The 17,580-nt window shown below is 44.7% G+C and overlaps 1 protein-coding gene across 1 annotated transcript in view; it reads left to right on the top strand.

Annotated features, from left to right (window-relative positions):
• MAML2 (mastermind like transcriptional coactivator 2) overlaps positions 1-9,390 on the top strand; it is a 211,474-nt gene extending 202,084 nt beyond the window's left edge. Inside the window, exon 5 of the mRNA XM_058825371.1 lies at positions 4,670-9,390. Within this exon, the coding sequence (XP_058681354.1) occupies positions 4,670-5,652 (983 nt within the window). The 3' untranslated portion in view covers positions 5,653-9,390. The remainder of the gene's footprint in view (positions 1-4,669) is intronic.
• Positions 9,391-17,580: the final 8,190 nt, after the last annotated feature.

Genomic DNA, 17,580 nt, shown 5'->3' with positions numbered 1-17,580 from the left:
CCTTCGTAGCACAACATTTTCCGCTTCTGTTACAATTTTAATGAGCCCAGAAGTGCAGCTTACTCATGCCACCCCTCTGCCCCATCTGCTGGCTATGTAGGGATGGGCCAGGTTGGGCTGCTCAAGCACCATTCATGCACTCCTGTGCTCTGTTTACAAGTTCTAGCAGTGATAAGGTTGCTGCAGCCTGGAAACTGCTGCTGGGAACTGCTGCTTTCTAATGGACCTGGGCATTAATCTTCTCCAGTAAAGTGACTCAAGCATCCCAGTGTAATATCCCATGGTGAGGACTCTGCTCACTGTCTTGGTACCTCCTGTACTCCCAAAATAAATGCTTTGGCAAGCCCAGCACTCTGCTGAGGAATCTTGTGATTTGGTGTGTTGTTTAAAGGTTTGTTCCTGGAACCAAATGATTAACTGAGACTCTTGGCTTTTACTTAAAAACAATCCATTTCTAGCCTGAGACAGAAAATGGAAGCGAGTGCAGCCACATGTGTGAAGGGCTCCAAAGTGAGTAGATCACCATTGTTATGTGGCAGCTCTTGTTGTTGTTAATCTGATGGACTCTCTGCCAGTCTTGTGGTATTTGGAGTCACATCTCCTCGGTTTGAGACATGAGGGAATGGCAGCACTTGTCCATTCAAATCCCAAATCCCTGCTGAGTGAGCCCCGGGAGGACAGCAGGCTGTGCTGGGAGCTTCCAGAAAAGCTACCAGAGGCAGTGATTAGGAAACTCTTGCATAAGGGAGTAACAGTAGGGAAACTGTTTCCTTTTTCTGGGAATAGCTTTGCTCAGATCAGGAAAGAAGAAACAAAAAGCTAAATAAAATCGCACAGGCTGGAGAAACTTGGTTGAGTATTTTATTTCCCTATACTTTTCCCCACAGTGCCATGCCATGGCAAGAGACCCCCAAGAAAGGAGCAGGTGAATTGGGTAGGGAAGCTGTTTCTCTGAATTGCTGTAGCCTGGGGTGCCCAGCTGCTGTACAGAGTGCTTCTGGGGAAGGCATTTCTTCCCATCTGGAAGAAATAAGAATGGAAAATACTTGTGTTAAAAATAAAAGCATAAAAATAGCAAAACAAAGAAATAGGAAGCTTCGTCTTTTGGCAACAAGTACAACCCCTTCCCAAACACTTGTGTTCTTCAAAAAGTGTAGCATTTGCCGGAGCAGTGTGATGGTAGCCCTGAGGTCTGCTCAACAGCTGGCAGGGTCACCCCAGGAGGGGCTTCATCCCAGTGGCAATGAAGTGACTCTACAAACTTGAAGTTCAGCTGGAGGGAGAGAACCATCTCTTGAAATGCCGCTGAATTCTCTCTTTATTATGGGCTCACAGGAGCAAAAAATCAGGGACCCATCCCTATCATTCCTGCAAAAAAAATCACAGAATCACAGAAAGGTTTGGGTTGAGAGGGACTTTAAAGATCACCTAGTTCCAAACTTTCACTAGACCAGGTTAGTTAGAGACCCATCCAGCCTGGCCTTGCATACTTTCAGGGATGAGACATTCACAACCCTTTCACTAGTCCAGTGTTTCACCACCCCTGAGTAAATTTCTTCCCTATGTCTAATCTAAACTTATCCTGTCTCAATTTAAAGACATTCCCCCTTGTCCTGTCACTGCTATCCACTACTATCTTGTCAGAGGATATCTACTGCATATCCTCTCGTAGCCACCTTTAGGTACTGGAAAGTACTAGATCACCTCAGAACCTTCTCTTCTCCCACCTTAACAACCCCAGCTCTCTCAGCCCGTCTTCATAGGAGATGTTACAGTAATTCCAAAACTGCACAGCCCACCAGCAAAGCCAAAGATGGTTGCCAGCTGAGCACTGGTTGTGGGAATGTGATTGTCCCTGCTGGGCTAAAAAGAGATGGATTCCCCATAGCATATCCTGTCCCAGGGGCTGCCCAGCTCAGGGACTGAATTTAGGTGCTTAAGTTAGGACAACACAATTCTTAGGATAATTAGATCCTATACAGTCCCACTTGGAGCCTGTTTGTGGAACAGGCTGCCTTCCAAACTAGGGGGAGCTTCTTAATTTAGGTATCTATGTCTATATATTGATTTGAAACACGCACTCTGGTTGTGGAGTCACACTCAGTGTTAATAATGATTTCAGAAGAGTTATTTTTTAAGTCCTTAAGGAAAGAAATGGATTCTTTACATCCATTACTAAATGGAAATAGCATATGTATAAAATTAATGCAGAAAAAGCAGAAATATACATTTTTTCTTTGGTTCCAGACTGTGGGAGCTGAACATCATTATGGTAAAATTTCAACAGGAACAGTATATTAAATAGCTGTTCCTAAACATAGACTTTTTTAATATGTATGCCCATGATTTGTCTAAAAGAGTTTTAAAAGAGCTGGCTGAGAGGTTCTCCAAATTCTTAGTGTCACCTTTTATTTAGTCTTGAAACACCAAGGGAGACTGCTAATGCCACGATCAAAATTAAAAGACTAAGTAGGCAATTCCAGCCCTAGTAGCCTAATGCAGAGTTCAGCAAAAGTACTGGGGAGCAGATACAGCCCAAATAATAAAGAATTAAGGAAGGGGAAGATTTAATTGACTTCAAGCAACACGGGCTTAGAAGAATCTTTTCAAACTTGCATGGTATCTCTTTCAATGAAACCACAACTTAAAGGCAATAGTTGTTCAGGTTATGTCCCTTAAAGCATCTGACTTCTTACTGCCTATTTTGGTTAAGAAACCTGAGTGGCACATAATTAGCATAGTTCAAAAGGAAATGGCTGACAGGTCTCCAGATATCACTATGGGCAGGTGATTGAAACTGGATAGGCAAACATTGTCCCAGATGATGCTGAACTGGAAAAATAGAGCTTACTTTACATCCACATTGGAGGTGTGCAAAAGTTATTGCTGTGACCAGCTATGATGTACAGCTCTGAAATCAACATCAAAAACTGCCGCATTCTGAAGGGACTTCCAAAGGACCAAGGGACTGGAAAACATGCCACACACTGAGACTGAAGTATCTGGAGAGCGCTGCAGGCATGACACAGTCTCGAAGCACTGTGTAGTAGGAAGGAATTTATGATGGACCAAGTAATAAAATTAGTCACACAGACCAATATATAATAAGATTTGGTGATGAAGCTGAAGTTAGTCAAATTCCATCTGGTTTTGCCAATGTACAAAGGATCAAGCCAAGGCAATGTGTCATGCCCAAAAATTGCTATTAGTTGCACCCTATGAAATAGCAAATCTCCTCATTCCTCCTCTGGGAAAGGCTCAGAGAATTTCTGAAATGCAGAGGTACCTTGGTAGCAAGCTCATTTGACAGCTTTTCTCACACTTTGGGGGCCACCCAAAGAGGTGTGAGAATTTCGCTTGTACTGTGCCACGTGGCACAGATTTCCTCAGCTGACCCACACATTGTGTGAAGAAACATCTCCTTTCACTTGCCTTGAGCCTGACTTTTTTGAGCTGTGCTTCTTGTAGGGTTTGTACTGGAAGCAACAGTAGCAAAGGGAATTAAAATGTGGAGCAGCTGATTGTGTGCAGAGAGGGTTCTCCACAGTGCCATCTACACTGGCTGAGTGGTTTAAAAAGTGGTTGGCCTTTTTCAACCAGTCTCTCAGGGATTAATTCAATCTTGCACTGCATAAGCACTCAGCCTTCATGGTATAAATGACCTACTGTGGCCTCAAACTAGAGGCTATGAAACCAAAAACCTGAACTTGTGTCGAGGTTTGGTGGCTGGAGGCAAGAAAATCCTCTCTTCTTGTCATCCATTGGCAGATGTTAAGTACAGGAAAACCCTCCATTGGGCAGAATCAGCCAGGAGTGATAAATTCTGCCAACTCATAACTTGTAGTTTTCTGATGCACAAAAGGGGATGTTCAGGTGCAGGAAGCGCTGGCACATCATGTGTGGCTCCCTCACTGGCAAGTCTGTTCGTGCAGGGGCAAATAGCCATAGCCCAGCTGGGAAGAGAGTTTAGAAAGGGCACGTGTGGGGTTCACCAGGAACAGCACTGGGCCATGTCCCCATGCCTGCTCAGCCACCACGTGGGAGGACAGGCACGGCACAGACTGGACTGAGCTCCTGCCCCAGCATACGACTGCAAATGTGGGAGATGCACTCTTGGCTCCTGCTGTCATCTGGGACAGACATTCCCAATCAAAGGATGGATACTGCTGCTGTGGCTGTCTAAGAAAGGTGGAAAAGAAGCCTGAATAAACTGCCTCTCACTCCCCATTGTCTCTAGAGGGAGCCAGGATGAGCCATGCCCAGTGAGGAAAAGTTCTTGATCTCTGATCAAATAGAGAGGCTTTGTCCTATCTGACATGTCTAGTGCTTCTGTAAAGGAAGGCAGGAAAGTCTTCACTCCTGCCCAGTGGTTCTGTCTGTCCTTCCCTGCTCCAATATTTCTCTTACAATGAGCATCAGTTTTGGCTCATGTGCTCTCCTCTGAAGGGATGGAAAAACCACAGGTGGCTTAGTACAGACCAAACCACCCTTTGGATGATAGGCATCTTCAAGGCCTTGAGCAAGTTCATGTAAGTCCTCTTAAGAGCAAGTGTCTTCTTCAAGAAACTCTGCTCATAGAAAACTGGATTTTTGAGCTGTTGGTATTTGAATGACACCACATATTGATGCGCCCATGCTTGTTGTAACACTTCTGTTTTCTTCTTTCCAGGTGGTTCACCAGCTGTGAGCATGAGCTCCAACAACATGTCCTTATCCAACCCAATTTCAACTCACAGCATCATGCCCCAGAGCTCCAGCCTCATGTCCACCCCTGCTGGAACCCGAATGCCTTCTGTTCCTGCTGCTCGGAGTTTGGGCTGCTACGGGAACCTTCCTTGCAACCAACCAAGCACGTACAATGTGACTTCAGGAATGAACCAAATGCAGCCACACAGAAACCAAAATCAAGTTCTGCCCAGTCAGAATAACCCCATGGTGTCCCGACAGCAAACCATGACCCAGGGGAACAACGGGGCAGCTTTTGGGACGGGGTCAGTGGTCAGCTCTCAGCAAATAAGGCCAGGCTTGACCCATGGAGCGACGGCTATCCCTGCTCAACGGCCGGCCAATGTGATGATCACAGCCACTGCCAACGCCCAGAACTGGGCCCCGCAAGAGGCTGCAGTGAAGCAGCAGGATGCATTGAAGCCTGCAGGGGTGCGTTTCCCCACGGGCACTCCATATCCTAACCAGTCTTTGCAGCGCAGCGTAGGCAACCAGCATTTTCCTCAGCGTGCATTGGCACCTCCTAACCAGTTACCGGCGGGAGTCCAAATGAGGCCCCCTCTGAACCAAATGCACCAGACTTTAAATGGACAATCTGCTGGCTCGCTACGAGGGCTCAGCATAAGACCCAATCAGCTGAGAGGACAGACTGTGCCTGCCTTGAATCAGCCAGGAACAAGTATGACACCGCCGTCATCTCTGCCATCAACCGGTTTCACAAGCACCAACCAAACCTCCCGGGCTTACCAAGGAAGTGAGCATGGCAGTGACCTAGCGTTTGACTTTCTGAACCAGCAAGGGGACAGTATAGGACCTGCGCTCAACAGTGACTCGGATTTTATAGATTCTTTACTGAAAACAGAACCTGGTAATGATGACTGGATGAAAGACATCAACCTCGATGAAATTTTAGGGAACCACTCGTAAGTGACAGTACCAAGAGGGAACCAGATGAAGAGGCAGCAAGGACATTAGCTTTCTCTTTAGATGCCAACAACCTGCTTCATTAATTTACACTCCAGTAACTGGGCTGTCCTTTAAATACAACATAGAGCAACTGCCCTGTTTGAAGACTAGCTCTAGGAACAAAACTGAAGTGACAGTCTAAGTGATATTCCTGCCTGCCACAAAGGAGTGAAAACATGTGGAAGGTCTGTTCCCCAGACCTGTGCCCAGCCCATTGCAAACTCATTGGTTCTTCTCAGAGGGGCTCCGGGAAAAAAACACATGCAGCTTCCCACACATGGAAGCACCAGTCAGTGGTATAGGCTGTGGAACATCATTTCTCTGAGTGCAAGTAAGACCCCAAGTGGTCCACAGCTCTTCGGTCATCTTGTTCACAGCCATTTACTTCCTTGGGACTGCTTAGCCCTGACAGCATCAAGCCCTGTGTAAATCTCATGGCATTACAAAAACTGTTTACTTCTGCACAGTACAAACCTACATTTGCTTTCCCAATAATTTTGTTATAAACCTTTTGTAGCACATAGCAGGGTAAGTGGTCTCATCCAAGGGAGGAAGGAAACAGATCATCCAGCGTGCTATTTGGTGTGCTCTAGCATTTGTGTTCTCCCTTTCATCAGTGTTTGCAGTGAGTATTAGAGGATGCTGCTGTTCCGCCAGCAGCACAGTCATTCTGGGCACTGAGGGAAACATGAGGGAACTACTTCCAAAGCTCAGGGTCCTCACTTTGCCACCTTGCCCTTCCCCAGGGACTCCAGTGACTTAATAGAAACTTGAGTGAGAAGGGTGCTCATGATTTGCCCCTGACAACTCTCCCAGTCCAGCTTAGAGGCCAGATACCTAAAGTGGCTCAGCTAAGCCACTGTCCTTGTTTTCATCTCAAATCATGGCGAATATCCATCAGGTAGTTCAGCCTGATCTTCTTCTCTCAAACAGGTTTAGCCCAGGTGAAATGCATCATCTACCTGCCTGGGGGGAAGCTGCCATTTTGATTGCACAGCATTTTGGTTCCATCCTGTTTTCTCCTTCACCATATGAGGGGGAGTTGAAAGAGTCCTGCTGATGGCCCAGGTCCCCAGCCTCTGTCTGGAGTACAGGAGGCTCTGCCCCTGAAACTAGCATGCACATCAATTATAACTCACAGCAGGAGGCTCCATCAGCCATACATGCTTGTGCTTGTACATGAAACAGTTCTGGGGATTATTTCTGGGCACTGGACTCAATCATCTGTTCTGGTTTTGGGGATGGACCAGCTAATTTTGTCCTGAGCAGTTTCTGTGCATAGAAAGAAGATATACTGGGGCAAGGACCATTCCCATGAGCAGTTTGCAGCCACCTTCCTTGAAGGCTAACAGAGCAGAGCAGTAAGGATACAGGCTGTCCCACACCTGCCAGGGAGTAATCTTGACTATATTAAATTCTTTGCTATAGGCTTGGTCAGTAATGGCATCAGAAGGATATGCTATGTCACTATAAAGCAGCTGCACAGTGATTCAGGCAGGATTCATGGATAGGAACAGATCTTGCAATTCAAATGAAAGTGCTGTTCTTTCAAATGATGGGGTGCAATGTGTTTCACAGCCTCCTCTGAATTAGCTACAACTAGATGTGGCAAAGGAATACAATGCCTACCTTCCCATGCCTTGGTGCCAAGAGGCATTGCTCAGCCTGTGCAAGTGCTTTATTCATCCTTGTTAGTGGCAGTGGGATGAGTAGACAATTTGACAATAGCCTCTGCACTTATCTGACCTACTTCTTGTGAGAGGTTTTAATCAGGCTTTTCCAGTTATTTCACCCTGTCATTTCAAATGGGCACAATTTTTCAGGATGTTTCAAGAAGCATCGTCACACAAATGAGCACCAGCACCTCCACAAAAGGTGTAACATGGGCATTTAGTTAGATATGCCAGTAGAGGCTGTTCATAACCAGAGAAATAAGAGGGACAGGAAAGCCTGCTGAAGAGTCCCTTCTGCCAGCTCAGCCAGTGATCACTGCACAGCTCTGCCTTGTGTAACATTGTGGTGACTCAGCTGCCCAGAAAGCTCCCTCTTCTCCCCAGGTTTGGTCAGGGTGCATGTGGTCCCTCTGATATGTCAGTACAAGTTTTTCCAAACCTTTGAAGAGCTTTTGAGCTCAGGCCACTGGGGTCCCACCTAAGCTTGGAGAGATACAGATGCGATACAACAAATGTGTCCCGTGTAAATCGTGCAAAACTAGACTGAAGCAGCAGCTGCACGAGTTTGAAGTGAAAGGAGGATTGGCTTCTCTGCCTCACACACTGCCTGCCCACAAGCAGGTCAGCAGTGACTGCCAGCACACTGGGAGGGACAGACAGCTGCCATGGATGCCACTGAGGCCAAGGCTGAGTTAGCATCACCACGAGCAATGGGCACTGTAGTCTGGTAACTTCAACTACCCTCACATGCCATTGAAAAAGCCACCACTCGTTTCTGTATTAGGGCCAGACTGATTTCAAGGTCCTCAAATAATGCAAAAAAAAAAAAAATTGTTCAGCTGAGGAGCTGGTCCCAAGGAGTCAGGAGTTGGACTCAATGATTCTCGTGGGTCCCTTCCAAATCAGGATATTCTGTGATTCCATGGTTCTATGACATGGTGGACTCAATGCTGAGTGTTGTCCTGTTGGCCTCAGCCTGGAGTGCAAAAGACTCAGGCCAACACTCACATGGGCTGTGAGTGCCATCCCTGGGAGCAAAATTACATCCTGTCTTAAGTAAATTCAAAAAAGGTAGAGGCCATTTCCTGTGCTGTATATGTATACCCGATGCATTTGAAATGAGAGCTTGTGAAAGACTCTTGCAACTAAAACTTGAATCCAGTATCATTTCTTCAGAACACTTGCATCTGAATGGAGCTAGTGTCTTTTTTCTTTCTTTCTTTGCAATGGCTAAGTGCACTACCCTTAAAATCTATTTTTCATCATTGACTGGGCACTCTTCACAGTATTGGGTTGTAAATATAAAGAATTATTTGTTTTGTAAACTTTTGTAAAAACAACAACAAAAAGTAATAATATTTTGGTAGGAATAATAAAAATCATATTATTTGGGTTATATTTATACATATGTGAAATAAATATACTATCAAAAAGTTGTATTTTATACAAGAAGTCAACTGTTACCTTTTGTATTCTATATACAAAGTTTTGTATGATATGATTGTTTATTTTTATCTGCAGATTTCAACTTTGGGTTTTAGGGGAGGGAAGAATGGGATCATGGTTAAATAGCTGGGTCTGACCCCAAGCTCACTGAAACCAATGGAGTTTTTCCATTGCCTTCACAGGGCTTTGAATCAAGCCTTTAAATCACCTTCAGATATGTTTCACATCTGAAGCTCTCTGGAAACCTCAACATGTAAACATTCCAGGTTTCAAATTTTTTCCCCGAAAAAGGCTTTTATTATTATAATTATTGTTGTTATTGTTATTTCAGCTGTTGGGAGGCAGGTGGGACCTATGTAACTGTCATGTCCTTGTTGCATGTATGTCTGCTTTATATTTTCCCCATATTATAAACCAGTGTTTCTCTATACAGACTGAAAAGAAAAGTTGCTGTACAGAAATGTTTGTGTTTATGCATTTTTACATGTGGCTGTATATACCTCCTAGTACTATGCAGTGACACTTATTTGACTCCATTTATTTTTCACCTAAACATGAATAGTATGTTTTTCAGTAGCTATCAAAACTCTGCCAAGTAAATCAATCAAAATTATCCCAAGTGTCTCTTTTCTTACTATGAATTTTATATTGAATGTCTGTTTAGTCAACTGCTCATTCATCTGAGTAAATTAAAATTTTGATATTTTAGGAGGGGGGAGAGAAAAATGAACATCTGGCAGCTTCCAGGAGCTCAGCCTGCCTCTTTGCCAGAGAGCTGTGATGTTTTCCTACGGGCTAAAGATGTAGTTTCACTACTGGAAAAGGTTAACAAATAATGGTTAATAAAAATGCTATCTGTTGAAAGGGTTGATAGAATCTTGCAACAGAGCAATTTGCCCTGGGATTCTGCAAAAATTGAAGCTGAGAACTGTGTACCCCCAAAAGTCAGCTATCCCAAGAGGGCCAGCTGGGTCCCCAAGGCTGTGCCCTGCCCTGGATCATACCCTGGAGATATTTGCCCCACTCCCCTCACTATCAGAGACCCCTAATGAGAAGCAGAAATCAGACAAATGGCTTCTCCTTTCCTCCTTGCCTCCTTCACATTACACGTCGTTCTAGCCTATAGAGATTCCAGCCTACAGAGATTCCAGCATGTACAACATCACACTGGGTTGCAGGCTGTTTCACACAAGCATTCATCCCTACCAGGCTATTTTTAGCAGGTCAGCCCTGAGGAAGTGTCCCGTTCCTCGAGAGGCTTTCCGGGCTCCATCTCCAAGGGGGCGGCTCTTCCTGCCCCATGGACGGAGCAGAAGGGCTGGTGGAGGGGATGTTTCCAAGGGACAAATGTCAGCACATCACTGCCCGTGCTCAAAGGCTGCCTTGTGCTATTTTGAGATGTAGGGGAAAAAAAAGGGCTCTCCACATCTTAACTGCTTCACTGCTGGTGGTGACGATGAGGGACTGCCATGGAGCACATCCACCCTTTTAGTCCCTGTCTGCTCACCTTCCCCTACAGGATAAGTGGGAAGGCACCTCCCTTGGCTGCCCCTCACAACACCAGCTCTACTGGCTGCTGCCCTCAGGTTTTTTGCTAATGTTGCTCAGTCCCTCCATTGTATCTGACTCCATTGTATCTGACTCCTACCCACAAATGGCTCCTTTGGCCTATCCTGGAACCTGGTGCTTTCACAGGAGGGATGGGGGAGGATGCTGACAGATGCTCGGTGTCCCACTGCAGAGGCTGTGCCCATACTCCTGATCCTGGGTGGACATGCTGAAGTGAGGAGGTGCCCAGGAGGTGTGTGGCTCTCTCCTCACTTCAGCATTTCCAGCACAGGTGACAGAAAGTGCTTCCCTTGCACTCAAGGGGGAAAATAAAGCACAGTCCCACTCATCCAAAGGTAAATCTGAAACAAATCAAGAAACACATGTCCTAAAAGTGTGTCTTTTCTATCTCAGCTGTAAAGGCAAAAGGCAAGGCAGGCAGGATGTGGGAGCATCAGGCAGGGCTGCTGCCCACCAGCAGAAGGCTCATCTTTGCCAGTGAGCTGAAAATCAGCCTGGGACCCCTGCCTGTCCCTGGAGCGTGGTTGTCTGTGCCACCAGGCTCTGAGTCCCTGGCAGTGCCTGGGGACCACGACCAACCTCCTGCAGGTCTCACAATCAAAAGCCATTCCCACTGTGGGTGCAAGACAAGAGGGATAAGACAGTATGAAATACAAGTCACCCAGTGCCACACAGTTTCCATGCCAGAAAATGTCCCCAGGCCTGTCTCCTGTGCCCAGGGAGATGTAGCCAGTGAGGCCACATGGAGGAGGTGTGAGACATGAGTGGCAGTGAGTATTTTCCCTGCCTGGCCAGATGCAGCACAGCAGGAATTGCACCAGGCCCAGGCAAGGGCTGACCTTTCCCACTGCATCCAAATCACTTGGTGGGAAGCACTATCAGTTCGGGCAGCACAGCCAAGAGCGCTGCTCCCTCCCACGGCAGCAGGGAGGTCTGGCAGCTACAGGGATGACATGGACAGGATTCCTCCTGCCACAATAAAAGTTTCAACCATGGCAAAAGCTTACTTCATTCTCATTTTTAAATTGGGCATTCTGGGTGCAGAAAAGGTCAGGCAAGCTGAAAAAAGCAGGCTGATTAAGACTTAGAAATTTCGTCTTTAAAAAACCAAACCAAAGCCAAACAAAATGGAACAAAAAACAAATAAACAAACACAACAAACACAAAAACCTATAAAAACAAAAGAAAGCAAAACAAAACAAAACCAAGTCAAAACCAAAACAAACAAAAGAAACTCAACATGAAACAGCATTTGGCAAGCTGGCATTTTCATTACAAGAAGCTCCTTTAAAAGAGCCAAAGTTAGATGATTGTTTCTCCTGTAGTGAGCCAGCCTCCTGTGTGCTGTGAGTGAGCACCCAGCGAGCGATGGCCCCTGTGGGGGCACACACGTGTGCTGCTGCTGGGCTGTGTGCCTGGGCACCAAGGCTGCAGGAGCTGCCCCAGCAGCCTCAGGACAAGCAGGGACAGAGGCAGCCTGAGGCTCCCAGGGCAGAAGGGATAAAGCCCCACCTGGCTGCGCTGCCGCGTGCCTGGGGAGCTCTCCCCACACTTCTCCTGCATTCCTGTACATGGCTTCAGACAACAAAGATGGTCTATCTACATTTATTTTGGAGGGCTGCCTGACATGTTTTCACTCTGGTTGACAGGTCTGCCTTGTTTGACAGGACACAGTTGCTTGGTTTTATCCTTCTTGTCCAGAAACATGGAGAAAATCCTGTGGTGCTGTTCAGTGTTTGGGTGAAATGCTGAGTATAGGTGCATCCATGCACTCCGTTGAAGTTAGCAGTTCTGATGGCAAAACCTATCCCTCAATATCAATTTGAGATGAAAGGTAAAGTTCCTGGTTGTTGTGAAGTTCTATGAACATCATGTAAGGGCAGGGTTTATCCTTGATACCATTATATTGGAGTGTCATGGTGAAAATACAAGCAGGCAATGTATTCAAATCAACTTTTGTGCCTACCTGGCCTCTAAGTACAACAGATAAGTTCCAATCTAGAGGCCTAATTTTTTTTAAATTAGTTTCTGAAGAGGTCCTAGCATACCAGCTGCTGAGAAATATTTATTAAAAATTATTGTAGTATTGTTTAAGGATCTGATATGGAAAACTCCTTCTTGTAGATGTGGCCTATGGGGTTAGCTCCATAAGCTGGACAAGTGGGCACACATAACAGTCAGGTTAATATATGAGTATAATTTGTACACCAAAGAAATGGCCATCAGTGAAAGATATCTAACTTTTTCAAGGAAAAATGTATGGGGACTCCATAATTTGGCTGCATCTCTTCAAATTTATTTGAGAAGGAAGCTGATGAGTTTTCCCAAATTGCAATTTTTAAAAAGAAAGATGTGTCAGAACCCACATGACATATTATTTGATTCCTTAAATTTAGCATTGTCTTTACTATTCAGTAAACATACTGAATGTATAAAAATGCATGCACTGGGCAATATAATCCTTTGTGAATCTACACAACAGCTTTGTCAATGAATGTTTATTCTGTTTTTGAGTTTCTTCTTCTCTTAAGGATTTCTTCTTCTCTTAAGGACTGTGCTTTTTTTCCATGTTACTTGTCCTTCAGCAAGACTTCTAGCTAGCATAATGTTGTTCATGTATCTCTATGAATAACCTAACTCTACAGCAAATTAGAATTGGTGTAAAGAAACCCATTGTACTCTCACTGATTTCCTTAGTGTGAACACATTAGCCTTGGCCTGTTGGATAATCAGGCTCACAGGATGTGTACAGCAGAGGCAGGAACCCCATGTGTGTTTCCAAAAGGCTGATCAAAGCTTAAGGGCTATGTGGTGTCCCCACTCACACGTGAGCCACAGGTTAACTGCATTAGTACAGCTAAAATCAGGATTTCATGCATAACACGCCCTGAAAGGCAACTCTTCCCTTCATTTAAGTAGCAAATCCACTAACCAAAGATTTTGCTCATAGTTACATGGCATCTTTATGTTATTATAGCCACAATGGTCTTGATTAATTGTGTGGATCTTACTAGAGTAAAGCCATCACATGATAATCTTATTCATTAACTTTTCCTCCAATGCCAAAGACTTAATCTAGTGTGTTTTACCGTATAAACTGCTAGCTTCTGACATACAAATATCAATAGACCATCTGTTTATACGGGGGGTTTAAAATCTTCTCACAGAAAATATATGGAGTGCTTCAGGAGGTTGCAAAGAGAAGCTTGCAACAGATAACAAGATAGTGCTGTTTAAAGAAATAAACTATTAAAAATGTAATTAAAAAAACACTTCATGAAGAACATTTCATTAGTTTCTCAACATTGAATATAGTCTTTTATAAGTGACTCAAGAGCACAAATCAGCACAAAATTTCAGAAATATTCTTTTGTTACATCTGTCTTTTTTACCCTCAGTAGTGGCCTATTTTGGCTTCCCCTTTTGGTTTTCTTTTATAAAAAAATTTAGAATTAAGTCTTTTTTATACACTTTTTTGTGTCTCCAAAGCCTCCTGCTATTAGATTGGTTTTAGCTTTCAGCAAGTGAGAGTGTGCAATAAAGAAAAATTTCCCAATGGCCACCAACACCGCAGCACAGCGTAGCTGTGCACTTGGATGACAGATTAGCTCCAGAAATGCTACTTTTTATTAAATTATCTAAGCTTTCATCAGAGAATGCTTTCACCAGGCTTTTACAACCTTTGATAAAAGGCAAGATTTTCGATTAGAAGCCCAAAGCCCAGCTCCCATGCCTACATTGATCTAAATAATGATGTCTGGCCCTCAGGTTTTAGCTTGTAAAATAGTGCCACCCTGGGAATATGATGTCGTCCAGGCAGAAATAATCAATGCAAATGAACAGAAATCTGGAAAATATATAGAGAAGAATGAAGGTTCTTTAGCCTGAAGAAGGGGAGATTTGAGTGGGAATAGAAAAGAGATTCTTTGAATGGATAGATCATTGCTGCCAGGGTAAAAGATTGGTTATTTTCCATAATGATCTCTACAGGCCAAGAAACCATGGCTTCAGGTTAGATGCCAGGTGGAATTTTGTAACAGGAAGGATAACAAGAGGATGGACTGTCTGAGGAGGGTGTGGGGTCTGAAGCTCCTCAGGACCTGCTTTAGGCAGCTGTCAGAAATTATACTGGTGTGGTTATCTGTCTTCAGCCAGTGGAACAGACTAAATGTCTTTGTGGGTCCTCACAGAAAGGCAGCAAAAATATTGAAAACAAGTGAAAAGTTTTCATGTTGAGGAAGGAAAGGGAAAAATTGTTTTGTGGGGCTAAAGTCAATGAATACTTACCATTTCATGTGAACAGCAATGCATCCCAGCCCACTTCCCATCCTGTAAGGCAACTATTCAAATCCCACTCTGCTTCTACACCATAAAAAACCAGCAGGAGGCTTGAGAGAGATGGGTTTGTCCCAGCTGTCATGTCTGCTCCTTCAGATATTTTCCTGGGGAGTGAAGTTAAAGAAATTTTCTATTTCAGCTCCCTTTCCTGAAGAAAAGGATTTTGATCCTGTGCTTGCACTTTTGTGTTAAAATTACCAGATCAGGCTGGCTAATCACAGGAATGATCAGAAGCTCTCAGAGGTACCCGAACTCAGCCCGGAGCATGTCTAAGTTATGTCTTTGTTCACTTCACAAAACTAAACAGGAGTACCTTGTGAGAGGATTAGGTATCTGCAATTCAATCCAGATGATTGCTTTATTATGGAAAACCATTCCTCTGCATACCACCCAGAAGGACAGCCACCACAGGGTGAGGGGTACCACGGGCTCCTGTTCCACCCCAGCTGAAGCTGCAGGCTTTAGAGGCAGAGCTAAAAGAAGATGCACTGCTGCTGCAGGAGAGGGGCTTAGCAGCGTGTGAATGCCATGTGCTTGTAGAGGCATTTAAAGGATTAGGGGAGCATTAAATGTTTGCCTGTCTTTGTTGGTCAGCACAGCTTCAAAGCTGGAAGATAGATATTAAAGAAGATATTTCCCTGTCTAAATACCGGAAGGAGACTCCTAAAACAATAGCAGGGAAATGCAGGCCTGACCTAACAGATTTATACACAAAGATGCTGGACAATTCTTGCCGGATGGGTGAAGACCATGCTATTCTGCAGTATAAAACAGTGATATGAAGTTCACAATTTTAAACAATGGAGAGTCTTTCTCAGAGAGGTTATGACATTAAATCAGATTTTTACTGAACTGAGAAACTTGCAGCTCCACAAATAGGACTAAAGGGGTCTTAAGATACCTTGGCATGCCCCTGCTACCGAGCTATTCTGCACAGCTTAGCCAGCTTTGGGGACACGGCTGAGCTGTGGCTCCCAGCCTGCAGTCACTGCCCTCAGGCACCAGAGCTCTGCCCAGGGCAGTCACTCTGCCCCGCACTGCGGCTGTGGCTGCACTCTGGCTCCAGGCCCTGCTGTCCCCTACATCATCCTCTCAAAATACCAGGTCCAGTGCTTCTGAGAGCATCTTTAGAAGGCAGACCCATGGCTGTTTTCTGCATGAGGGAACATCTCTTCCAACTACATTGGGGAGTTTTATGGATTATTCTTCTTCACTACTCATTTGATTCATTATAGAAAGGGCAGAGCAGAGGCGAAAACCTCACTCATTATATATTTCTCCTCTCCTGTTCCAGCCTATTTCTCTGAAAGATGTCATCACTGAAATAGTTAATTGGGACTAGTAGCAATTTATATCATCCTTAGAGAATAAAGGAAAATTCTTTGTAATAGCAAACCTCATTCTGAGCAAACACAGCCCTGACTTCCTAGGCTGCCCATCACCTAAAACAGCTGTATTATTTGTGACTTCAGAGGCCCCACAGTGAAGAAAATAACTTTATTCATCTTCACTGTCATCATAGTATAAATTTGAAATGTATTTGGGTTTGTGTTACGTTTAATGAGAGTGGGAATGTGCTCCCTAGAACACTGTACAAGTAGTTTTACAATCTGTTAGCATTGAGCTGACAGATATTCAGGTTATTGAGCAACATGTTCCTACAGTCAAAGGCTTATATCTTGTCCATGAAGAATGTTGGAGCAGAATAAGGACATTTCTCTCCTTTCCTTCTTTTCCTTTTTAAAAATGAATTAATATCTCTTACTGGGGACATTGGTCCATCCTACATTAGGGTTACTTAACACTTGCCTTTGCAATGGACTCCTGTGATGCTTTCCTGTGAAGGGATCAGACCTCCATTTTTTTGGAAGCAGGTATTCATACTCTGCACTCTGGGGTAAAAAGGCATCTTTGACTTGGAAATTCCTCTCTGCTTTGGTTGAGACATTGAATGTTAAACCTCTGTAATTTCACTTCTCAGTTTCTTTAGGTTGGAAAGCATGTTGGCAACACTCCAGAATGAATGAGGCATTGAGGGAGCTAGGAGGCACGTGCTGATGGTTCAAGTCAGGGCTCATTCTGAATTCCTGCTGACACCAGGCACTGCCAACACCTCTGCTCTCTGCAGTTGCTTTTGTAGCAGAGTTGGCCAAAGCAAACATGCCCCAGCCAAAGCATCAGCCTCCAAACTGTCTCTGCTCCTGAACCACCTGAGCTTGTCTGTCAGCATGCCAAGGATGGGCTGAACCTGTTGGCAGAGCAGCAGCAGGTATTACACAGAGACACAGCTGAGCTGCCAGAGCAGCTGCACCTGGGAGATGGTGGAGGACTGTGCATCATGTCACCATCCTGTCACACCACTCTGGGGCCCCCACGACAGGCTGAGGGATGCCATCTCTGAGCACGATGGCATCCCTCAAAAGGAAAAAAAGAGAACAGTTGCCTTAGGCCTCTTTGTTCTCCCTCCACAGCAGTGCCAACATATCCAGCACTAAAACTCACTTCTCATCCTGCTCCTTCCTTGTTAGGGTCAAAAATTCCCCAGCTAATAAATGAGGGCTAGCATCTTCCTTCATACACTCATCACTAGCAGTGTATGTCCCTCTTAATCTCCCAAACTGCAGGGATCTGGGTCCCCTGTCCTTCAAAGAAGAGGATACTGGATTGTGCTCCTCTCCTTCTCTTTTGAGCCAAACATATGAGACAGCAATCCTTTTCAAACCTCCCAGACCCCAATCATAGGGACGTGCACAAGCAAAATGAGGATATCAAGATCATCAAAATTTCTGAGTTACTGTACTGAAGGTACAGAAGTGACTCACTGCAGATAACAGCAAGGTAACTTATTACATTCATATAAGAT

The sequence above is a fragment of the Ammospiza caudacuta genome, chromosome 2 (assembly GCF_027887145.1).
Source record: "Ammospiza caudacuta isolate bAmmCau1 chromosome 2, bAmmCau1.pri, whole genome shotgun sequence".
NCBI lineage: Eukaryota > Metazoa > Chordata > Aves > Passeriformes > Passerellidae > Ammospiza > Ammospiza caudacuta.
Note: the sequence above shows the minus strand (reverse complement) of the source record. Positions and strands in the feature narration are given on the sequence as shown.